General features: G+C 40.2%; 4 protein-coding genes across 4 annotated transcripts; 2 read left to right on the plus strand and 2 right to left on the minus strand.

The window, feature by feature from the left end:
• Positions 1-9,444: 9,444 nt before the first annotated feature.
• On the minus strand, positions 9,445-10,016 carry LOC117576306 (uncharacterized). The gene is made up of 2 exons (XM_034260961.2): positions 9,939-10,016; positions 9,445-9,882 (listed from the first exon to the last, which is right to left on the minus strand). Exons 1-2 carry the CDS (start codon positions 9,988-9,990, stop codon positions 9,608-9,610), a joined length of 327 nt encoding a protein of 108 aa, XP_034116852.2. The 5' UTR covers positions 9,991-10,016; the 3' UTR covers positions 9,445-9,607.
• Positions 10,017-12,085: 2,069 nt separating this feature from the next.
• Positions 12,086-12,557, plus strand: LOC117576307 (uncharacterized). The gene is made up of 2 exons (XM_034260962.1): positions 12,086-12,163; positions 12,232-12,557. The coding sequence occupies exons 1-2, from the start codon at positions 12,154-12,156 to the stop codon at positions 12,498-12,500; spliced, it is 279 nt and encodes a 92-aa protein (XP_034116853.1). The 5' UTR covers positions 12,086-12,153; the 3' UTR covers positions 12,501-12,557.
• A 695-nt stretch (positions 12,558-13,252) lies between these two features.
• LOC117576305 (sialidase) lies at positions 13,253-16,733 on the plus strand. The gene is made up of 3 exons (XM_034260960.2): positions 13,253-13,331; positions 14,551-14,614; positions 14,730-16,733. Exons 2-3 carry the CDS (start codon positions 14,591-14,593, stop codon positions 16,713-16,715), a joined length of 2,010 nt encoding a protein of 669 aa, XP_034116851.2. The 5' UTR covers positions 13,253-13,331; positions 14,551-14,590; the 3' UTR covers positions 16,716-16,733.
• A 1,220-nt stretch (positions 16,734-17,953) lies between these two features.
• On the minus strand, positions 17,954-24,431 carry LOC117575331 (high-affinity choline transporter 1). Its single transcript, XM_034259488.2, has 7 exons — positions 23,585-24,431; positions 22,482-22,746; positions 22,310-22,417; positions 21,667-22,251; positions 21,293-21,614; positions 20,951-21,223; positions 17,954-20,893 (listed from the first exon to the last, which is right to left on the minus strand). The coding sequence occupies exons 2-7, from the start codon at positions 22,645-22,647 to the stop codon at positions 20,509-20,511; spliced, it is 1,839 nt and encodes a 612-aa protein (XP_034115379.1). The 5' UTR covers positions 22,648-22,746; positions 23,585-24,431; the 3' UTR covers positions 17,954-20,508.
• Positions 24,432-24,654: the final 223 nt, after the last annotated feature.

Genomic DNA, 24,654 nt, shown 5'->3' on the forward strand with positions numbered 1-24,654 from the left:
GAAAGAAATAAATAATTCATATTTAATACAGTTCCGAAATTAAATATACTACTACATTTTATTTCTACCTATTTTTCTTGATCATATCTATGAAATTACTTGTGTGTTGTTATGGCCCAATTTTCTGCTTACGGATTCTACACTTATAAATTCAATAAAAAGAAACTGATAATTATTTAAATAAATATTCCAATAACTAACTATATATAATTTAGTTATTTTTGAATTGAATAGAATAGCGCGGCTTTAAATTTCTCTTTATATATTTATCGATTTTTCTTTTATCCTATAAAGTTTATGGTTAATATTTATTGCAGTCCAGTGTAACCTTATAAACTTAATTTAATTCTAAATATAACTATTTGCAAACTCTAACCATTAACAGGAAATACATGTCGAATTATATTATTTTCATTTCTTTTGCACTGAAATGAATACCAAACAAATAAAAAGAACTATTTACTAGATACTTATGTACACATTTCTATTGTATCTCTCTCTCTCTCTCGCTCAACTGTCTGTTTGTATATTAATAAAGCCATTAGAAGTACATTTGCGACAAACTCGCACAAAAGTCAAACCAAGGGTAAAGTTTGCGAGTATTGACTGCTTTCAATCTCCTCCGCTCGTATACGTAATTTACGTATTTTGTGAAACCAACAAACAGAAATACAATGTGCATTACGCCCACTTGAGGCGTTATGACAATAAACTTGTGTTCGCTATGCAAATCGGCATCAAAACTTAAGGATTCGCAGCAGTTCGTGACAAACTTTGGTAAACGTGCAGCACAAAGTTGCACATGGAAAAGTGCAACGAATCAGCAACAACTTAGTTGCTATGTAAAATGCCGCAATCAGAACACAAACTTTAAAATTTTGACCACGTAAAAGCAATTACGTGTGCAAAATCATAGCAACAAACAAAAAAAAAAAGAAAACTATTTTCCCTGCCGCATTTTCGAGTGTGTGAAAAATAAATGGAAAAGTAGGGGAAAAAATAAAAGACTTGCTTATGCAGAGAGACGATCGATAAGGGCAGCAGCAGCAGCAAACAGCAAGCACTGCTGAAAGGAGGACAAGTCTCCTGCCACGCCTGGACTGGCTCTAAGTTTTTGTGTTTTATTTTTTTTGTTGCCGCAAGGTAAATCAAGGTGTGCCGCAGCGGGTGTGCGTTGTGTGTGTGTATGTTTGTGTGTCGCGTGCTGTTTGAACCACGACTTAAACATGAAACACATAGCCGCCCGTCTTAATATACATAACCGCATATATATACACACGTAAAGGGAAAATTATATAGCACAGACGTCCTGTCGGGCTAACGTACTTTTGGTTGTGTGTCGGAAAGTGGTTGCAAAACAAGGTTATTTTGCCAGTGGCCAAGACGCGTGGGCGGCTCGCAGCATTACCAAAAAAAAAGCAGAGAAAACCAAGAGCAGAATAGACGAAACATAGCCCGCAGCTAAGCCAAAGGCAAAACCCGAAACCACAGAGAAATGTACAAAAGACACGCAACGAAAAGAAATATAAAACAGGGCAGCTCGTTAAGCGCCCACAATAGACCAAACAAGGCTCCATTTTCAAATATATATTATATATAAGACCTACATATATAAATAAACTCCTTCCTCGCGCTGTATATATATAGAATAAAACATCTGAGAAGTCTGCTGTGTCGCAATTTTGTGTTTTACACATTAGCAGCTATTTTCTTTTGCAAATTGATTTGCCAAGCACTTGAAATTTAATTCATTTTTAATTCGCAGCTAATTGGTTTTGTTTTTTTTTTTCTTTATGCCCAAAGAGGCTGGCTCGGCTTCAATTAGCCCAGTGGACATGGGTCTGACATCGGATATGCGTATAACAGTTAATTCTATTTATTTTCGAGTACACTTGGATATTGTTGTTCGCTTTAGGTATTAAAAAGTCAACGAGTATCTGCGCAATAAAACTGTCAAGACTCTGCCAAGTACTATCAGAAAATGTCCCCCTCAACTATTCCATTTATATCGAAGGAAACACGAACGAGCACACGAACAAAATTTACTGACATTCCATTTTAATTTACATGCCCTAATGTTTATTTTCAATTATGAATTTATTCCTGCCAGTTGGCAGCCGCAATGACAGTAACAACAACAAGCGCGGTTAATTTTGGGAATGAAGTCGAATAAAGAACACTCTTTATACCCGCTACCCATAGGGTAGAAGGGTATTATAACTTTGTGCCGGCAGGAAATGTATGTAACAGGTAGAAGGAGGCATCTCCGACCCTATAAAGTATATATATTCTTGATCAGCGTCAACAGCCGAGACGATATAGCCATGTCCGTCTGTCCGTCTGTGTGTCTGTGTGTCTGTCCGTCCGTCCGTATGAACACCTAGATCTCAGAGACTATAAGAGATAGAGCTATAATTTTTTTTCGACAACATTTGTTATGTTTGCACGCAGATCAAGTTTGTTTCAAATTTTTGCCACGCCCACTTCCGCCCCCGCAAAACAAAAAAATCGAATAACAAGCGTAATTTTAAAGCTAGAGTTCCGAATTTTGATATAAATAACTACTATAGTAGTTATGATTTCTGAAAATTTGGTTGCGATCAGATAAAAATTTTCGAAGTTATAAAAGAAATATTTTTGTATGGGCAAAAACGCCTACTTACTATGGGTCTTAGTTGCTTTGGGTGACAATCTGGTATATTGTGCCGTCTATGGTATATTTTGAATGCGGTACTATGTCGATATACCAAATATACCATTTATATTTTAGTATTTTGCAGTATATTCGGTATATTTTGAGAAAATACCGCAAATTATATTTATTTTATTCAAAATGGGTAGCGGGTATCTCACAGTCGAGTACACTCGACTGTAGCTTTCTTACTTGTTTTTTTATAAAAAGTTAAAATTTGGAATAATTTATACAAAACAGGGTTGTATAACTCGAGAAGAACTATGCAATATGCCAAAAATTTATTTTGTAAATAGTAAACTCTAAAAGATTAAAACAGCCAGTTAAGAATGCATTACAATATAATATATTATATATGAGGAAATAATTTTAAGAATTAAAATACTAAGGTAAAATATATTGAAAAATATAAATACATTTTATTTTAAAAGTTGCGTTCTTAAATATAGAACCAATTTCTTTATTTTTTCTTATTTGAATAGTATAATTATTAAATAAAATATAGAAAAATAATATAATTCTATTTTTTCTTAATGTGAAATAAAGTTAAATTGAAATGAGGTCAAAAACAAAAATTTTTAAACTTTTGTTTTATAAAACTTATTTTCTAATTATACCAATATTATAGCATAACTTTAGTATATAAGTATATTAATAGTATATTTTATATATAGTATATTTTATATATGTCATACGAAATGTCATATTAATCATGCTTTATGTTAGGATGCGCAAATGTTAGGAGCAGAGTACGCCTTTTCGTAATTAGATGACGGGTTCAGGGCATCTGCTCGATGGCAAGCGAACCGTAAAACAGACACCACCAGCAACCCCCGCAAACAAGAAGCTCACACCACACACACACACCACAGCCACAACAATCACAACCACCACCACCACCAGCAGCAGCTGTAATAACAACAACAAAAGCAACACTTGTAAAATATCACGCTGTGCCTGGGGCCTTCTGACTGACGACTGAGTTGAGTTGAACTAAGTTGATGTGTGGCCAAGGTAAAAAGCGCCTTCACCTCCTCGTTATGCCTACAATCTCTATTGATTTTTATACTCGCTGATATGTGTGCATGTGTATTTTCTAATAACCAAGCTGTATACTATCTGCTCTACAATATCCACCTGGCTGTCTGACTGCCTGTCATCTGGCTTAATAAGTAGTTTCAAAACCCAAACACACACATTCATCCACTCTAGTCGTTGACTTAATTGGATTGCTCCGTCCGCTAGAGTTTTTTGTGACAGAATGAAACGGAAACTGAAACTGAATCATGGCCCAGTGTGTCAAAGGTGGTTTTAAATTATAAATTCCATAAAATATTTGCACTGCTGTTGCCATAAAAACTGAATGACTGCCTGGATGTTGATCCTGTCTGCTGATATTGACAGCAAGATAGACAGCGTCGTGTCGTGATTCTTCCCCGTTCCACGGGTTGAGACTCCCCACGAAGTAGAGTGCTGCTCTCACACGGTGTCGCAGTTCATTTTCAATGGATTTGCTGGTTGATTTGATGAGAAAGTTTCTCAAAGGAATCCCGTAGTAGTGAACGACTTCAAGGAATGATTAATCGGATGACTTCCATTTCAGTTAATTTCTAGTTGAGCAAATAAGCTTATATTTCTCGTATAATTTAACCAAAATGTTTGCTTTTCGGCTCTGTTATTTCCACAGTAAATTGCTGCTGTTTATGTTAATCCCCTAGGCCTCAACGCTTTGATCCTGCTGGCCCCCTTTGGTGAGCCTGCTGTCAGTGGTCTTGGCACCTGACGCAGCCAGAAAAATACACAGGCACAACATGAGCAATGGCGACGACTCCCCAAAGGAACTGAAGCGTTGGACAGGCGGTTGCAATTTACAATGTATATAATGAAAGGTTGCCACAGAGCTGCATGTGATGCAACGTAATTAAGGCGCAGACAAAGACGTTGAATATTTAATTGCAATAAATTTAACAGCTTTAAAGCAACATAGTTTGAATACAAACCGCATTAATTTAAATCAAATAAATAAATAACACAATCGAATTTACCGACAACAATTTGTGCTAATTGTTGCCAGTGCTTTTGTTAAATGTTTAGATTTAATTAAGCCGAAAATTTGATTGCGTTATTAGAAAGTAAACATTTTAATTGCAAATATTTGGTAAATTCTAATTAAGCCAAATATCTGCATCTAATGTCTGCTTTTCGGGGCAATTTAGAACACTTAAATAAGCATAAGTAAGTCATAATGGGTCATAAAATGTAGACGTTGCTCACAATAAAGCATAATGGAATCTGCGCAAACAGAATAATATCAATAAAATAATAAAATAAAAATTAAGTTGACTTTCAACGTTCTACGAAGCCCCAAGCTAAATGTTGGAGCGAGATGGCAAGCGAGAACGAGAGTGAGTGGGATGCCTAGAAACGAAACTAAAATCGTATAAAACAAAACAACAAAGCGAATGGGCAATGACAAGCAAGAAAAGTCAACAACAAAAATCTATTGAGAAATTTGAGAGTATATGTGTATGAGTGTGTGTGCGAGAGAGAGAGAGAGAGAGAGCGAGAGCGAAAGCGAGGAGTGTGAGTGCAAGGAGAGCATGTGACACGAGTGGTGGAATTTTTAAGGCGCACAGGGGAGCTTCGGGAGTATCGCCATCAAAATGGCCGCCGAAAGTGTTGAAGTGTGTAAGCGAGGACGAGAAAAAAGCCTGAAAAAGAGCCAGCAACCCAAAACTGGCAAAAAGTGGCCACAAATCGCAGCAAAAGACTGCGGGAGGGTGACAGCGGAGTGGAAAAAGTATAAAAGTATAAAAAGAACGCAAAAAAAAGGCGATCAATAAGTTTTGTGTGTGTCTGCGTGTATTTTTGTCATGACGACGACGACGACGACGTCGGTGACGCAGGCAAAGACTGCAAATTAATTGCGAATTGTCGGTGCCACCCGCTTCTTATGTATGTATGTGTCATTGTATTTGTATGACAACAACAATGTCAACGCGACAAACACTTTGTTACATGAAACGTGTGAATGGCTACAAACTGAATGCGTGTCGCCTTGCGTTTAGCTGTCACTGTAAACGCACACACACACATACCCATGCAATGTATGTGTGTGTTTGTATTGGAAAAATGCAACTTTTGACATTTCGATGACCTTACTTAAGTTAACAACAACAACAACAGCGAGAGACTATTAGTTGATTTACGTGAACAAAGCTGCCCTCTGAAAATGTGTAACCTAAATTCTGTGCACTGGGTTCATGTTCATGTTACTACTGTATTGAATTTGTTGTTCTATTTGCCGCCGTGTTCCACATTTCCCATTTCGTTCCAGCCAATTTCAGAATCCATTCTCGGGGCACTCTCTTCAGCTGAGCCTCTCTTCGGTTGCTTTCTCGTTTCAGCTGCCGCAGCTGATGGCCCCACCAGCGACGACGACGACGACGCAGCAGCCTGTCATTTCATTCAAACATGGCCGCGTGGGTGTGGCCTTGTCACCAACACTCACACACACATACACACACACGCACTCAGAGCTCTCTTGTAGGCGGAGCTGGCTTTGCTAATTGTGTGTTGGCCTGTCAGAATGAATCGCCTTCCAGGCGTAGGATATGCTAACTGTCTGTGGGACTTCCAGTCTGCTACAAGACATCTGCGCCTTCCAGCGATTCATCAGCTGTTCGTCTTGGGGTAAGTGTGGTGAAAAGCTTTGGCGCTTGGGGCTTGCATTCCAGGAGAACAAATTTACTTGCAAATATTTGCTCAGTTTCTTAAACAAATTAAAACTTGACGTAGGCAAACGTTTGAATACGTTTTAGCCATCGATGGAAAATTAATTGAACTGTCGATTTTATTACGTATACTATAAAAATGGCAAACAGCAACGAAATTAATGAATCAACACTCTGTCAACACTCAGCTAAAGCGCAAAAATTTACGTAAACCAACCTTAGCCAATTTTTAATCAAAACTCTTTAGTTGCCCATTTATAAAACCATCAAATATACGTTTTTAACAAGAGGAAGTTGGTAAAAGCAAATGCGCAAAATATTATTTTATGCATGTTTGCCAAATAAACATTCGCAGATTTATTGCCCGCTATTTACACTAAGTAATTAGCAGCTTAATGCGGCTTCATTATCATTGCTGTTTCAACTAAGGGGGATGACAGTTATAAACCATCAAAGTTTTAATACATATAAATTGCGCATACGCAACGTTCGCCACCTTTTGCATTATTGATGTGAGTGTTTGCATTTTAAAGGGAATTACTTATTTAATTTTCATTGTACACTGAAAGATATGTATGTGGCAGCTGCGTTGGTCCAAAAGGTTGTAATTGATGCGATACGATGCGATGTGATGCGAAGTGGGAGGGAAATGGGAGACCAGGCAAGCATGACGTCAGCAACGGACTTGAACTGAATTAAAGTTTGGGTGTTTTGGGGTTCGTCAAAGTTTGGAGCAGGAGTCGTTTTTTTGCTTTTTGGGGCTTCTGTGTGACGGCATGAACTTTGACCTATGCTAACCTCATGTCTTATGGCTAAAAGCTTATTCTCTTGCTAGATCGCTCGAGGGGCAATTTGAGCGCTGTTGAATTCGCTTGTCAGTCAGTTGATGAAAGGTCATTTGGATTTTGTTTTCGCTTCCGCCGCTTCCGTCGCTTCCGTCGCGCTTCGGTATTGTTATCTGTTATCTGTCCGACCACCTGTCTACCGGTAAATTTATCATTTTTTGCGACATGTCAATTTGTCATTCACATGGCTGACAGCCATCCGGTCGGTCCTTCATTCTAAACACATTCCTGCATTGTCTATTTCAAACTCGATGTATGTTCGTGTATTAGTAAATGCCAAATAGACAGGACTCTAGTTATTATTTCCTTAACGTTGACGCTGCTCAGCGAAGCAATCAATCATCAGGAATGTGACGGATGGAGATAGATTGATTTTCATAATTAGAAGCCATGAAAAATATAAAATTTTGTATCAAACAAAGGGCCAAAGTTATAACTCAAGCAATGAATCTGACTCACTTTGCATCGTATCAATTGCAAAAGTTATTTATTGAAGCTATTAATCTATTTTTATTGCTATGAGTATGCGATTGAATCATATTGTAGTTCAGGTTAAATAAGTAATCACGATTCGGCATTTACAGATAGCATAATTGAGTACATGGCAAAAAGTTTTTTGAGAGTATTGCTGCAATGACGACTGCAGCTGCGCATCTCCTTGGAGGTGCTGAAATATTGAAACAGCATAATAATTATAGCAATTATCCAACGTGGCAGTCATGTAATTGCGTCCCCAAGAGTCTCACTTCAATGGTGACTGCTGTGTTTTGTTTTGCTTTGTTTTTTTTTTTTTGCTTGCACACCAACTTAACCCAGAAATGAAGCAAAGACAGTAAGTTGATGCTGCCAGCTGATAAATAAGTAAGTATGAGCGCTCTTTTTTGGGGGGAGGGGGAAACCCACGCCAAAACGAAAATAAAAATTGTTTGTATTACCAAATGAAGCAGCTGTAATTTATGGCAAATGCTTTGTTTTGCTTTTGCTGCCTATTGTCATTGTCATTATCATGGTTGGAACACAGAGCTGGGACCCCATTTGGTTAGATGCAACTGGTACTCAAGTTAATGCGGGGCCTTGTCAAGGCCATTGAAACTTTCTTTAGAGTAAAAGAGAGTGAGGAGAAGAGAGGAGAGGCGAGGCGAGGAGTGAAGCATAACACTAATTGGGGCATGGCTACGGGCCATTCAGTTGCTTTCGAGCTGTATTAAAGCGTAAAGCAAATATGAATAAAATTCATTATATGATGCCATTGATGAACACTTCAATTGCTCTGGGGCATCCAGCAATGGTAACAGCCAAAGCCAAAACCAAAGCCACAGCAACAGCAAAGAGTCGAGTGAGTGCAGCACTTGAGAGCCAACACATAGCGACACAGTCTCACTGGTCTGTTTTATTTTTTTGTGGATGTCGGGTCTGGGTTTTCAACTTGTTTGCATTACGCCAATGATTTCTAACAAAAATTTATTGAAGTACTTTTCACTTTTAATGTGAGCGCACAAGTTTTATCGGGGCCTTCGCTTTGATATTTATGACTTTTACTTGTCTAAAGAAAAATAACAATAACAATAACTATCAAAACACAAATAAAAATTAACAATTTATATATATTTTGTTAAGCTCTCAAAACTGGAGCAACTGAAGCTCGTCATCGCCATCATCATCGCTGCTTGTCTCCCAGTCTCCCAGTGAGCGAGCTCTTTTTCTTTTAAATAAATATGTCTATAGCCGCACACATGTCTGTGCCATCCAGCTTGATTGATTGTAGTAGCAACAGCAACAGCAACAGCAGCAGCAGCAGAAGCAGCGACGACGCAGTCGACGGCATCTCAGCGTTTATTATTTTGATTGGCAATCGAAGGTGTTAGATAACATTACAAGCGCAACAGACACGCACTGCCTAATTATCGTTTATCAGACATACCATAGCACAACCTTAACAACCTGCAATATATGTATCATAGTATCTCTGTATCTGTATCCGAACATGAAAGAAACAAATACTATTCGAATTTGTATTCGTACTCGTATTCGACATAACTCGCTGCCGTTTTGCGGTTGAATGAAATATTTCTTTCTTTCTACTACTACAAGGGAATCTGTTATGGATGCCGCCCTCGTTCATGCTCTTATCTTATCCTCTGTTATGACAAACTTTTTTGCGCTCTTTTGTTGCCATTTAATTAATTTATTTCTTTCACACTGACCCAGACAAATTCCATCAAAAGTTTTGGCTACATAAGTTGAAACGACAGGTTGAAGTTTTTTTTTTTTTTGCGCTGTTTTTTTTTCTTACTTTTGCACCATAAATGCCAATAAAGTTTTATCGAAGTTGTCGTTTATTTGGTATAAGGCTCAAGCCACTTCCACTCCTCCCAGACAACGCAAGCCTGCTCGGGCTCCATGAAGGCATAATTGTCGGGGCACTGAATGTAGTCGGCCTTCTCCTGTCCCTCGGGACACACCCAGTAGTGAGTGGGATCCGAGATGTCACGGAATTTGCGAGCATGATCCTCAACAATGGCGCAGTTGGGTTCGGCGTAGATATCCTGGCCATTGTAGGCGGTTGACAGGGTCACAAAGATGCCCAAGAGCAGAAAGCCAAAGAGTGTAGCTGCAATTGGAATAAGTTAGAAATTTTCGAAATTCATCTAAAGTTAGTTGTCGCACCTGGTTGCATTTTGTTGCGTGACTTCAATGGAAATGTTGCAGTCGTTGACATAATGGGAGCATATTTATAGTCTTTTGTATCGCTGGCTGGGCATCCTCATCAGCATTGGGTTGGGTTCTTATCAGTTTTGCCAGCTAACAAATCAAATGCTCCACAAGCAAAAGCACTTTCTGCAAATTGCTTGCCTTACTCACTATTCTTATTTTTAGAGCTCATCAAAAATGATAGAAACCTGCCACATGAGATACTTTTAAGAGGTGGAAAAGAAGGGGCACCTTGTGCAATCATAAGTTGTGGTCGCATTTGCCCCTTCCTCAATGCAATAATTGGATTTCTTTAAAGCGTAGCCTCTTAATCGATAATGAGCTATGCTGCGCTCGCAACACGTTTGTCTTCGTCATCGTCTTTGACGAAATACCCAAAAAAAGAAAAAAAAAAACAGAGGTATACACAATTTATTGGCCTGAGGTGCCTGTGCAAAGTCATTGTCGTTGGTCTTTCGCAGACTAGGAGCATCATTAACTTAAGCAGGCGACCAATCCAACTATGCGGCCCCATGCTGGTTGGCGACACCTGTCTATACATAGGTCTAACCGTCGTCTGTCTACCTGTCTGCCCTCCGTTTGCCATCGAGTTGAACGCGGAAACTGTAATTACATTTTAAACATTTTGTAATAGATTTTTTGGTGTTTTTTAGCCGTTAAATATTTTTGGCTTTTTGTTAGTTTTTTCTTTTCTTTGCCTTCATTTTTTTCTTTTTTTGGCTTTGCTCATTTCGTGATACTTTTTTTTTTGCATCCACACTTAAGCATTTATGTTGGTCAAGTGTTTGGCGCTGGCGCAGAAAACGCTTTAGGGGGTCATCCACAACAAAGCCAAACAAAAGCCACACACAACGATACAAACAGTTAACAAAAGTTGTAACAACACTCACACTCTGCTACTTTGCAAAACGACACAAAAACTAATAACCGACAAAATCAAAAAAAAAACAAATTCAACAAAACAACTCAACAATTTTGATAGCAACATCAGACGGTTTGTTGTCTGTCAACTAATTTGCCAAAGATTGTTTTGCAATTTAAATGAATTCACATTACAGCACGATTAAAATTATAGGGTTACCTTTTTATTGTTTGCCATTTCGCTTACTACTGTAACTAAGGCAGTTTGGGTTTTGTGAAACCCGATCATCTCCATTGTTTGACCAACCATATTCATAAGGTTAAGCCAAACAAAAGAAATATTTATTTACACCAAAATCAACAAGCGAAATTATGTGTAGAATAATTAATCACTTGCGATGCTCACATTCCCCAACTTTTTTTCGGCATTTAAACTTTTTTTTACGTGATGACTAAAATTTAAAAAACCTAGATATAAAAACAATTTTATGAGAATCATATTTGGCTTTATTGAGATATATAAATTAGGTTAATCAAATCAAAGTTTACAAAATTGTACTAGTTAATATGTGGACTTAACATTCATATGTATGAATAATTCAATTTAAAAATTTAAAAGTAACAATAATTTGTGAAAGAAAATTACTTCTTTTTTCTTCAAAGAAATATCTGAACATATTCGTTTAACAAAATAATAGATTTCAAAACATTATTATTTTATACAAATAATAACTATTTTGTTAACTCAAAAAATATATATATTTTTTTATTTTTTGTTATCATATAAAATTATATTTTTAAAGAATCTTTATATATAATTATCTATTCTCTATATATATCTTTCATAAGTTGTTAAGTTACGATTTTGAATATTATTTCTAAAATAATAAACTTCTGAGTAACATTTTTTATTAATTTTAAACTAAATCCTAAAACTAATGAGGCAACTACTAATGGAAAAACATTTTTGGGGGCATATAAATAATAACGTTAATTTAATAAGAATGTTTTTATTGCGCCAGCAGCTTTCTTTTATTTATTTATACACTTTATCAAAGGCAACAAAAAAGCATCCATTAATTGTTGATATCTAAATTGAAATTGCATCTTTTTTGGCAAGTTTATTCTTATCGCGACACGTGTCTCCAGTTATTTCCAATTGATAGCTATCAATCAACGGATGCGAATGTTTTCAATTGATGTTTGTAGATATTTCACGTTTTGCTTTTATTTCTGTTTAAGAACTATATAAGTGTCGCTCTGGCCAGGGAGCAGAGCACACTTGAGAGCAAAACTTACGCAGTTAACCATGAAAGCCTGTGAGTATATTCTATGACCATCTTGTTCTATCGTTTCACAAACTCAACGCAATGTTTTTCTCGCTCAGTCATTGCCTTGTTTGCCCTTTTGGCCGCCGTTGTGATTGCTGTGAACGGAGATGCTGGTCGCTCGGCCTGTCAGGATGAGACCGAGGTGGGACAGACGTATCCACACCACTTCGATCCGGCCAAGTATTGGCTGTGCGAGGAACTGAATGTTGCTGCCACCGAGGTGGATTGCCCCACTGGATTAGCTTACATGCATTATCTGAAGGAGTGCATCCCATGGGCCAGCTACATCTGGAAGAAGCCAGAGTTCCCACCAACTATTGCCTAACTTCCTCACCAAAAAGGTGCTAAATAAAAGAAATAAATGAAAAACATTTTAACTGCAGCTACAGCAATTACAATGTTATATTGTCTTGTGCTTGCTGCACGTCGCGTATACGCAATTTATAGACAGTATACGCATCGTAGTCCGTTCGTAGTTACGCAATACAATCTACTAGTACTTGCTGTTAACTTCAGATGGCGATCGATGCCGGCACTGAACTTGTCGCCACCGCAAAACCCTTAACGAGTGGGCGGTTTTCATCGTCTTTTATCAATGCAAAAACCGCAAGAGCTTCAACTGCTTCGCCGCTTCGTGAGTCGCTTTAACAACAACAACAACAAACTTGTTGTCGCTGTTGACGTCAAAGTTAACGTTGGCAGCGCAGCGATTGTCGGTTAAGCGCCAGAGTTTTTCGCTTGTTGTTGTACGAATGTTGAATGTAGATGTTAGCCGAGTGATTCGCTTTTGAAGAGTGCATTTGGAGTTACATAAAAAAGCCAAATTGAAAACACGTTGTTGTTGCCTTTGGCTGGAAGCTTTAGTTTTCGGCTTTGGCTTTTGTGTTTTCTGTTTTGCGTTTGCGTCTTTGGCTCTTGCTTTTGGCTTTTGGCTTTGCTTTACTTTTGCTTTTGGCTTTTTGGCTTGACTTTACTTTTGCCCAGTTATGATATTCGTTCAGCTTGGCTGGGAAGCTACGCGGCTTTCGTATAAAAATGCATGCTGCGTACCACACAACAGAGTAGTTTGCATTCGACTTTCGGCTGAGCAGCATACCATCTTCATTCAGCAACTCCATTGCACATCATCGCTACAAACTGCTGTTGCCTTTAAACGGTTAGTGTGGACTTATTCTATATCATCACTACAAATACGAATAAGGATGTCAGCGACTACCAACTGTGTTAAACAAGTGCAGAGTGTTTAAACTGAAAGCAAACAGAAAGTTGCAAAAGTTCTTAAGCGCTTAGAAGTGGGTCGATTTTGTTATCAACTTTTTGCCAAACAACTTTTCTTTCGATAAGTTTTACGCGCTTAAGTAAAACAAGACTAAAGACTCAGCATTACAATTCAGATTTGACGCATCTTTACATAAAGAAAATATAAAAAGTCTGAGGCAAGTTGACTCGGGTCAACGCAGTCAGCACTTCAAAATGAGCTTTATAATTAGGTTTTCAGTTTTCAGTTTTTTGTTTTATTTTTGCAATAAAGTCAACACATACGCGACATCAACAACGACAACAACAGCAACAATTGGTAACCATCGAAAGTGAAAAATGTGTGCAACTCTGGCTAAACAAGAAAAGCCATAATTGTTAACAACTGTAAAGAAACACATTTGTATTGCATGCATTGTCAACTCTCGAGTGTGTGGCAATGCCTTGCATTAGGGTGTAGGAGGCCTCCTAGGGAATAGACGTCAACACTAGAGAAAATCCCAATCAGCCTATTCACAACATCACAACACCACAGCGAGAGATAGTTTGGATTGTGTGTGGGATTAGACCCTTAGCCGTCTTTATTCAATTGCTGGGCATAAAGAAAAGTTTCACTTTATATTTTGTGGCCTGAGGCTTTTCATTTTTATTGTTTTTTCTGTGCTCGTCACAGCCTTTTTGGTAAGCGATTTTCTATTTAATTTTCTTCTCGCTTTTGGCCCAGTTCGGTTTCAAAAACAATTATGTAAAATCAAGCCAGCAAGACAGCTACTAGATTTTGATGATTTTGAGGGTCAAGCGTTATGGTCCAGCAGTTGGCCAGTTCTTGGCATTGCCATCATCATATAAGTCACACGTCCAACTACTGTCTGTCAGTCAAGATTGATGAGCGTGCATTGAAGGTTGACCCCATGGCTAGGCACTCATTTATCGGTCATCATAAATAACAGCAAAAAAAAAAAAAACAAAAAACTACAACAACATTATGCAACATTAGCGCAATTTATTTCTTTTGGCTTTGATCAACAACGATTTACTTTCTTTTACCGCTTTTATCGACTACTTTATTTATATCTAATTTTTCCTGCGCACTTTTCTCTTATTTTTTCTCGCTACAGTTTGGCCAATTTGCTATTGAATCGCATCGCACGCCAGCCAATGATGAGCTCGTCGCTTGCAGTGGTAAGCATCAACAGCAGCCGCAGTAGTAACAGCAGCCGATCCATCCGATCGATTATCCGTATCGACCCACAAAACTAATTTCCTCGTTCGCTTTTTGTTTTGTCTTCTTTCGCAGCTTTTTGGCTTCGTTGCCGTCCTCGTCGTCGCCGTGGCAGGCGGCAAACGTGAGGCGCCTCTGAACAATGCCTATTTGCCGCCTTCGTCTCCATCCAGACCATCATCTAAGTATGGTGCTCCACCGGCGAGCTCCTATCTGCCACCGGCCTCGGGTCCAGCTCCAGCTTTCAACTCGCGTCCCAGCCCATCTAGCAGCTACTCGGCTCCAGGCGCCTCATCGGGTGGCCCGTACCCTGCCCCAGCTCAGCGTCCGTCCAGCTCCTATGGCCCACCAGCGCGTCCAGCTCCTCCACCATCCTCCAGCTACGGTGCACCTCCCAGCCGTCCCAGCCAGTCATACGGACCTCCGCCAGCCAGGAAGCAACATCATTCGCGTCGTCCCGCCTCGAACTACGGACCTCCTAAATCGGCACCTTCTTCAAGCTATGGCGCACCAGCTCCTCCAGCACCACCATCGCCCAAGTACGGACCACCTAAGTCGTCGCCTCCATCAAGCAGCTATGGCGCTCCATCTCGTCCATCCTCGTCCTATGGCGCTCCTAGTGTGAGCAGCTTTGTGCCCTTAGCATCGGCTCCGTCGACCAACTATGGTGCTCCCTCGAAGACACAAACCCTCGGCAGCAGCGGTTATACCTCGGGTCCAGCTGCTCCAGCTCCACCCTCGTCTTCGTACGGTGCTCCCTCCAGCTCTTCTGGCTCCAGCTCCTTCCAGCCCATCTCGGCACCTTCATCCCGCTATGGTGCTCCCAGCGCTAGCTCCAGCTCCAGCTCTAGCAGCAGCAGCTTCTCTTCTCATGGACCTTCCTCATCGTACACTGCTCCCAGCCCAAGCGCAAATAGTGGCGGTTCGTATCCCGCGGCTCCCTCCAGCTCATATGGAGCTCCCTCGGCTCCGTCTAGCTCCTACTCGGCACCCAGCCCCTTAGCTAACAGCGGTGGACCTTATCCGGCTGCCCCTGCTCCACCTTCCAGCTCGTATGGTGCTCCCAGCTCAAGACCTTCCAGCTCCTACTCTGCTCCCAGCCCCGCTGCCAGCAGTGGAGGACCTTATCCTGCTGCACCATCCAGCTCTTATGGCGCACCTAGCTCCGGCCCTTCAAGCTCCTACTCCGCTCCTAGCTCAAGCGCAAACAGCGGTGGACCCTATCCAGCAGCACCCTCCAGCTCGTATGGTGCTCCTGCCGCTCCATCCAGCTCCTACTCGGCACCAAGCCCCTCAGCCAACAGCGGTGGACCCTATCCAGCAGCACCCTCCAGCTCGTATGGTGCTCCTGCCGCTCCATCCAGCTCCTACTCGGCACCAAGCCCCTCAGCCAACAGCGGAGGACCCTACCCAGCTGCACCAGCCCCACCATCTAGCTCTTATGGTGCTCCCAGCTCAGGACCTTCCAGCTCTTATTCCGCACCTAGCCCCTCAGCCAACAGTGGAGGACCTTACCCTGCTGCTCCCTCCAGCTCATACGGTGCTCCTTCGGCTCCATCCAGCTCCTACTCTGCCCCAAGCTCCAGTGCCAACAGTGGAGGACCTTACCCATCTGCTCCGTCCAGCTCTTATGGTGCTCCCAGCGCAGGACCTTCCAGCTCCTACTCTGCACCCAGCCCTGCAGCTAACAGCGGTGGACCATACCCTTCGGCACCATCGAGCTCCTATGGCGCACCCAGCGCAGGTGGCAGCAGCTCCTTTTCTTCGGGTCCATCCAGCTCTTACTCTGCTCCCAGCGCAGGGGGCAGCAGCAGCGGACCTTATTCTGCAGCAAGCGGCCATGGCTCAAGCAGCTCCTCATTCGGCTCAGGCTCATCATCCTCATTCCCATCATCTTCATATGGCGCCCCCAATGGTGATAGCATTCCCAGCGGTCCGTCGTCGTCGTATGGCGCACCCTCCCAGGACTCTGGCTATAACTACAATGGACCCAGCCAAGTACCCGAGACCATCCAGCAGAGTTACAGCGCCAACGGCGGCTACACTTACCGTAAGAAGTAAGTGAAAGCGGGAGAAATAACTCCAGCTCCAAACTGCATCAGTATCATCAGGAACTGCAAGCGTTCAAGTGCCTTAGAATACTCTTGTCCTCATCTGCCACCTGCACCAATTGTTGTATTTCTTAACCGGTAACCGGTAAGCTTCATTTTCATTCACAATCATCATCAATTTAGACAAAAGGAAATCCCCTACTGTAAATTATTCGCAGCTCGAAAAAATCACAAAAAAATAAAAAATTAACAAAAAAAGACAAAATTACCCGATACAACCCATTGAATGTTAGCTGTAATTTTGCACTAGACATAATACGTTTTAATAAAGAAGATGTTAAAATGATTACATAAAAAATAACAAGCGATTCATTACTACAAACAGCAGCAGACAATCTCACTCTAAATAGATCCAAGATCTGAGATCTCAGTTTTACAGCTGACATTCGTGAAATTCTTCCGCTGACAGTTGAAGGCTCAATATGCAAACAGTTATGCAAATTGACTAGCAAAATACCGGATATACAACTGCCATAGCAGTAGCAGTAGCAACATGCACGCCAGCAACATGACACGACAGCAACATCCACAACAAGCGACAGCCGCAACATCAATTAAAGGGCAATTCTTGTGCGACGTCTGCGATGATCTTGTGATGGCATTCCCTCTCCCTGCTTCAACAACTGCGGCATTTTACGACTTGTGTCTAATTAAGATTACAATAAGTTAATTACACAAATGCAACAACAGCAGCAGTAGCAGCATCAACAATGACAGCAACAACAATCACCATAACATCAGCGGCAACATAATGAACTCAACTTTAGTTGTTTTTTGTTTTATTTTCGGCAAATTAAACTAATTTACTTCTAAGTATTTCACATAACTACACCTCTTACCTGATGATCTCTTCTTCTCTCTGCGATCTTCTTGCTGTTGTCTGCGATCTGCATCCCGTGCCTCTTTTCCCCGGTTCCCCTCGTCATCTCCCTTGCTCTTGTTTGCATTTGAACTGCATTTTTATGATGAGAAATTTCCGCTTACGATAATACGGTTCCATTGTTTTAAATTGTCATTAGGTGGTTTTTCTTGTGTCTCTCGGCCTTTTTTTATTTTATATTTTTTGCAATAATGTTTGTCGACGTTGCGGGTGTTACACAAGCCTTTGTCGACTACACACATATGGGCATTTAAAGAGATGCAGTTAGAGCAGGTTCGTGAAATAGTTAAGATTAAGAGGGAATAAATAATTACACGCCATTTGCATCAACAAAGAAACCATTTTAATATATATATTTGTTATTTATTAAATACTTTTTGTTCTCTCGATTTTCTTTGTTTTTTTTTTTTTTGTTTTTGTTTGCATTTGCTTTTAACATTGATATGTATTTGTTTCGGTTGTATGGTATAATTTGATCATATATTTTGTATTGTTGTATATCGTAATCTTGTCTCATTATATTTAACATACTTGCAATATGCCACTAAATATGTATGTATGTATACATCAATTGATTATTATGGCATGTTTAAACAACAATAGGTGAAAGAATAACCCTAATAAAAACCCAACATACTAATAGTTTTCAACACATCGTCATCATAGTACGCATTTCATTTCCTAACCATATGTAGTACATTTTCTAGTAGTTCATTCATCATTGCTTTTGCCAGCTAATCTCATCTGATCTCATCTCATTTCAGTTTTAATACATAAAATAGTTGGTGGTTTTGTTGTTAGTAACTTGCTTAATAACTTAAAAAACAATCAAGTTTCTCATAGTATATACAGAGTTTGTGTTTTGCTGCACAAATTCAACACACGATTCAATTTGATAAATTTTGTAATATTCTTATTTTGTTTCTGTATCTTGAAATTTCATTTAACAATTGCTGAAACGAGCTTGAATTTTTTTTGCGATAAATAGTACATTCAGAGTTTTTGTAAAATAAATATCAACAATAGGTAACAACAGCAAAGAACATAGTTAACTCTGTATTGTACAGTTGAAGCCAAAATAAAGCTAACACTTGCATAAAATGGTCATAACAGTGAAGGTCAAATTGTATTAAGTAACCAGACATATCATTGTTTTCAAACTATTTCAAATTAAACAAATGTAAATCTTGTCTAAAAAATAATTATATAATTTACCATTAAACTAATTAAACTGTAACAAAAACCTGACAAGGTGCTACTAATATTTCGGCCTCAACTGCTTGTAACTCGAGTGTGTTTTTGTATGAACATTGAATTAGCTCAAATTTAGTATTAACTATTTAGTTCGCTTATGTAAAGTTTAAAAAACTCTTATTAGCCTCGAGGCTCCATCAAAAAGCAGTCAACATTTAAGTACATATTACATTACAAGTAGTTTCACATAGATAATAATTGATATTACTATTTAAATGTTACATCAACTGGGAGGGGAACAAATGTTCAACAAACGAGCCAAGAGATGGAATGAACAATAGAACAAGTTTAAAAATATTTCTCTAATAATTGATTTACTGTAAAAACAAGTTCAATTTTTCGCTTCGATTTTAGATATTGGGATTCTTTTTTTTATAATTTTCGGACTTTTGGTAATTGGGATAAAGGTTTTAGGCAGCGCGTGTTTGGATTTGCCAATGTCGGAATACCGCAGATAATCATCTAGATAGATTGGTTTTTTTCACCTGGGTATTATCTTACTAAATTCAGTGTTTTAGCATTCTCTCTATATATAGGTACATATATATAAATAGGTATATGTATAACTGTGTATATACGCATTAGGTACTATGACGCAACATTTTTCTAACATTTCTATTCTGTATTATGTTATGTATAGTTTTTTGTGTTAGTTTTATTTTTATATATTTTGTGTGGTTTTTGCTCTTTGAGAGCAGCTAAAATTCATTTGCCTATATAACGCTCCACCATTTGTTTTTAGGTATTATAGTATAATTTAGTATTATTATTAATAATAGTATTATTCAGTTGCATTCATGATATGTTCGTTTCGTTTTATTTAGTCAGCTTTGATCGCATTGTTCATTCGAATATTTGCTTTTGTGGAAGGACACATGATTCACATTATATGCACCTAAAACTGTAGGACCAATACAAATCTATATGTATATATATTTATATTATATATTCTCAAACAACATTTTGTCAATTACACAAATTACACGGTGAACAAATGAATCGAATTTTAAGTTAAATCGGCTCGCTATACATCTATATATGTATGTATATTTCGATTTCTGTTTTTAGCTTTTTACTTTTTGGTTGCTGCAATTTTCCTTACTAAATTCTATATAGAATAATACGTATGTATTTTGAATGCATTTTCTTTCGCTTTGAATGGAAAATGCAATTGATATGTTTTCAGTTACGTTCAGTTTTGACATTGATATGTTTCGTTTCGTTTCGTGTCGCTATATATAACATTTATACATTGGATATGTCTCGATTATTATTATAGATACTTCAGTTATTCTATGTGAAAGCCTTTGTAGAATGTGTGTTGTGTGTTTGGGGATGTTGAGTGTGGATGAGGCTCTAAGCCTTTAGAAACTATACACAGAATTCTGGCAAAATTATCATAAACTTTAGACGCAACATTCTGCACTTTTTACCTGAGCACTTGTGTGTTTAACGTACGCTGTATGTATGTGTATGTGTGAGTGTATCTTTACATCCATCAGATACATAATAAGCTCAACATAATACTGCATGTGAAGCAACAGAAAACTTAGTCGAGAACCTAGAACTGTTGTTGTTGTTGAATTTACTTACATGTGGGGAATGTCGCTCAGAAGGCTGTGTTATCCTGTTCTGGCGTGGGCATGGCCATCGATTGACCACTTTGTCCACCGCCTCCACCTGTAGTGGTCTTCCCAGTAGCCGTGTCGAGCATCTTCTGCACCTGAGCCTGTGCTGTTTGCTGATTCATACGTTTCGCCTCAGCCACGGGCAAATCATCGTCGGATTCCAGTGCTGGATTAATGCGTCCATTGCGTTCATCCTTGCCAGCCATGGTGGCAGCGCCGTAGGAACGTGCCAGTGGACCTGCCATCACAGAGAGTTGCTCCCCAGACTCGGCAGGATCGCCCACGCGCTGCACATCCTCAGGTATATTGACTACGCAGCGGAAATAATCATAGCTCGGTGGCAGTCGGCCCGACTCAAACATCATTCTGGGGAGAGTAGAAAATATGAATTTAGCTGGCAAATAAAATGTAATCGCTGCTTACTTGGTCCACCAGGAGACATAGATGAGCGTAATGAGACTTATCAGCATGGCCATGGTACGGAAGGGAAACAGTTGTGTGTTCGTCTCCTCGTCATAGCCCGGATAATGTATAAGAGCGGGCAAACCCAAAATGGCCTCGCCACCCGAGAGACGTATAAACAGCGCCACAATGTAGGCAGCCAGGCTGCCATAGGTATTGCAATGCTTTTTAAAGTGCACCACCATCAGCAGCTGAGGGAACAGAATGACGTACACGAGATCCGAGCACATGGACCTGCAAATGGATATGACAAAGGCAAATAATTGAATGCACCTAAATGAGCTAGTTGTCAATCATACGCACCATAGGCCGTAGATGGAGGGTATGGTGAGGGCCATAATTGTGGCCAGAATGCCCACAATAATGATGGAGACGCGCATTACCCAAATGATTTCCATTTCGGATGCCTTTTGACGGAAAATCAATTTGTAGACATTGCGTGCAAACATCGAGGCAGCCGACAGCACCGAAGAATCAGCCGAGGACATGACAGCAGCCGACACAGCACCCAGGCCAAAGAACGACACAAAATCGGGTGTCAGATACTGCAAGACCATGGGCAATATCATGCTCGTCTCGTCCACAGTCAATGGGTACGGACCCTTGTAGGCCGTCTCATTCCAAGCTGTTAAAAATGTTCATTAACTAAAGAGAAATCATAGATTTCAATGACTTACGTGTTGCCTTGGCAATGGCGCCAATGAGCACGGGAGGAATTGCCATCAGAATGCAACCAGCGGCAGCCACATACGACAGCAGCTGTGCCCGTCCAGCGGTCTTGCTGGAGAGTACACGCTGGAAATAAACCTGCCACGGAATGCCGCCAAATACGAGCAGCAAACCGTAGTCTATATAAAACCAGCGTTGCTTCGGCTCCACATGACCAATCCAATCCACATCCATGTCGCTGAGACTACGCACATGTTCATTGGTCCAGGCGAAAGGAATGCACATCCACAAGCCAATAAAGATACAGAAAAGCTGTATGACATCAGTATAGGCCACAGAATAGAGGCCGCCAAAGAGCGTATAAAAGATGGCAATGCCCGATGACAAAATGACCGAAGTGCGATGATCCATGTCAATGATGACGGACAAAGTGGCACCCAGCGCGGCTAGAATGCCGGCTGCCCAAAAGACTTCGCCACAGAGTGCAGGTAAGAAGAGCAAACCGCCCATGCGTTCTCCAAAGGAATCCTGTAACGGATCCAGCATGGTAATGTAGCCCTGTTTGCGCATGGGGTTAGCAAAGAAAATGCCACCTAAGAAGAGGAGTAAATGTTAAATGTAGTCGATAGAAAGGAAAACCTTGTAGCTTACCAAACACCAAGCTGAGCGCATAGCCAAAGGGCGCCTGGCACCAAACCAAACCCGAGGTATAAATGGCTTCGGCGGTTCCATTGATATAGCCACCGCCCACCCAGGTGGCTGAGGAAAAGAAACAATACTTGATCAGTCGATGGAATAAAGAGAAACTTAAAGTGACACCCACCTGTCATGGTGAAGATGCCCACGAAGAGACCGATGGAACGGCCTGCCAGCATGACTTCCTCCTCGGAATCATTGCCAGATTGCTTCTTGCGGCCAGCCCAAATACCGACGACCAAAATGAGCAAATAGAAGAGCACAATGCTCACCACACCAGCAATGTTGATCATCGTTGTGAGTGTTGAATGTGTGTCCTTGTCCCTAAGATGTGCTACTTGTGCCTCTTGTGCTCGCTGTGCTTATGTAAACTAATACTTGCGACCTTTCAGCTGCAGTGGAATAAAAGTAAAAGTTAGCATAATTATAAATAGTGTTTGTTGCACGCCTCGAGTTGCACGCATTTTGCTATTAAATATTAAGCTGCTTTATCGGCCACCAAGGATATGCTTCAGCTGACCTTTATGCAAGGATAAACCCTGCGGCGCAATGACATTCTGGTAAATGGCCTTTGACCATTCGGAGTCCTTGTTAATAGCATGCAATTAACTATCGTGTGGTTGCAGCACGAACTAGTATCTGCTGCGTATTTAATAAGGCTTAAATGACAACGTCAATTAGTTGTGCAGCCAATTTGAAATCAAAGAGCTTTGGCAGTTAGTTAAGATACAGTGTTAGTATCTTATAGATACACTTCTTGCATACCTTTTGTTTCTATGGCAATATTTTACCCTAGGATTTTTTTAGATTGTTGTGTCTTTCTTCATAATTAAGGCAATTATTTCTTAAGGATCTCAGCTTTTGTCTAAACTTGACTCATAATGAACGTTAATTATGCTTGTGGCTTAGCTGCCAATTCTCTGTGCCATGTCTTTGTCAAATTTGCAGGCTTGTATGTGGGAACTCATTCAAAATAAAAAACAAAAAAAAAGGGAAAATATCACAAATTGTAATTAAGCAAAATGTGACAGCGACAACAACAAGAATAACAATAACAAGAGCAATAAAGTGTCGCGCAAATGGCAGACGCTGCCAAAGGCTGCTTGCTCCCACTGAGGCAAGTGGCAGAGTGGTAAAAGTGGCAAGTGGCAAGAGTGACAGAGAGTTTTAGCCACACAATCTCTGTCATGCGCATGTTGTCCCAATGCATTTGCGGGCAATCGAACTCACCTTTGCTATGGTAAAATCGTATATGTATATGTGTATGTGTGTGTGTGTCAAGTTCAAAGCAGGCGTTAAGTTATGCGACGAGACTACGCGTTTCACGTTCCACGGCCCCACGTTCTACGTACGTTCCACGTTTCACGTCCCACGCAACTTTGGTTCTCTGTTTTAACGACGGCAAATGAGCGCGCCAATCAAATGCGCCTTAGCTTATGCAACATTTCCTAAACAATTTGATTTGTGTGCGTTACTACTTTTCATTTGCTAAAGAAAGCAGATCACAGACACCAATCCAGTAATAACAATTAATTAATCAACATACAAATATATGCTTATGCAGTTTCGAATAGTTTGGTGTTTCGAGTATAGGAATCCAACGAGTCTACAATTGTTTCGGAACCAGGAACCAGCAGCAGTCGCCCCAACGTAGGGACGTCTTTTGAGACGGACTGTTACGCGTTTTAAAATGTAACCCACACATGTGCTCCAGCTATTGACAAAACACGTGGCGACGGCATTAAAACAACTTTTTTGTGTGTCAGCTCCAAATATTGAATATGATTGAATGTTACAAATTCTATTGCAATTTTATGTAACGCGTTAACATTGAACTTTTCTTTCGCTGTTTGTTGTTGTAAGTATTTTAAGTGCCGTTCGGTGGCATTGACTCTTTTTGACTTTCCATTAATGTTGTCAATGTTGTGTTGGAAATTAAATAACGCAACGGACTAGTTTCTGATCGGCACTGTGTTCATAAACAAAATGTGATTTCGACTGTTTGGCAAACCAACAAAAAAGACTCGTCCCCACGTTCAACCGTTCGCCGTACCGACGAAAAGAGTAGCAAAATTGTAACTGAATTGGAAGTTCAAGTGTTGGAGCCTTAACAGCGGCTACCATCGATGTCTCGGTCGCGTTCATTTTTTATACATGCGCAGGAATTTGTAACACATTCACTCCTACTACCCCCTGAACTGCTTCCAGTGGAATGCGAATGAACGTTAGGGGTTGGAATCAGCTGGGGTAGCGGCTTATCAGAACAGCAAGTAACTGCCAAGAGAGTGAGAGAATGATGG

This window comes from Drosophila albomicans, chromosome 2R (genome assembly GCF_009650485.2).
Source record: "Drosophila albomicans strain 15112-1751.03 chromosome 2R, ASM965048v2, whole genome shotgun sequence".
NCBI classification, from domain to species: Eukaryota; Metazoa; Arthropoda; class Insecta; order Diptera; family Drosophilidae; genus Drosophila; species Drosophila albomicans.

Bases quoted from the DNA above. Each gene is read 5' to 3' on its own strand.
- LOC117576306 (XM_034260961.2), bottom strand. From the start codon at position 9,990: ATGTCAACGACTGCAACATTTCCATTGAAGTCACGCAACAAAATGCAA. The intron at 9,883-9,938 runs GTGCGACAACTA...TTCCAATTGCAG, and splicing joins ACGCAACAAAATGCAACCAG to CTACACTCTTTGGCTTTCTG.
- LOC117576305 (XM_034260960.2), top strand. From the start codon at position 14,591: ATGATGAGCTCGTCGCTTGCAGTG. The intron at 14,615-14,729 runs GTAAGCATCAAC...CTTCTTTCGCAG, and splicing joins TGAGCTCGTCGCTTGCAGTG to CTTTTTGGCTTCGTTGCCGT.
- LOC117575331 (XM_034259488.2), bottom strand. From the start codon at position 22,647: ATGATCAACATTGCTGGTGTGGTGAGCATTGTGCTCTTCTATTTGCTC. The intron at 22,418-22,481 runs GTGGGTGTCACT...TCTTTTCCTCAG, and splicing joins GGGCATCTTCACCATGACAG to CCACCTGGGTGGGCGGTGGC. The intron at 21,224-21,292 runs GTGCGTATGATT...ATCCATTTGCAG, and splicing joins CCCTCCATCTACGGCCTATG to GTCCATGTGCTCGGATCTCG.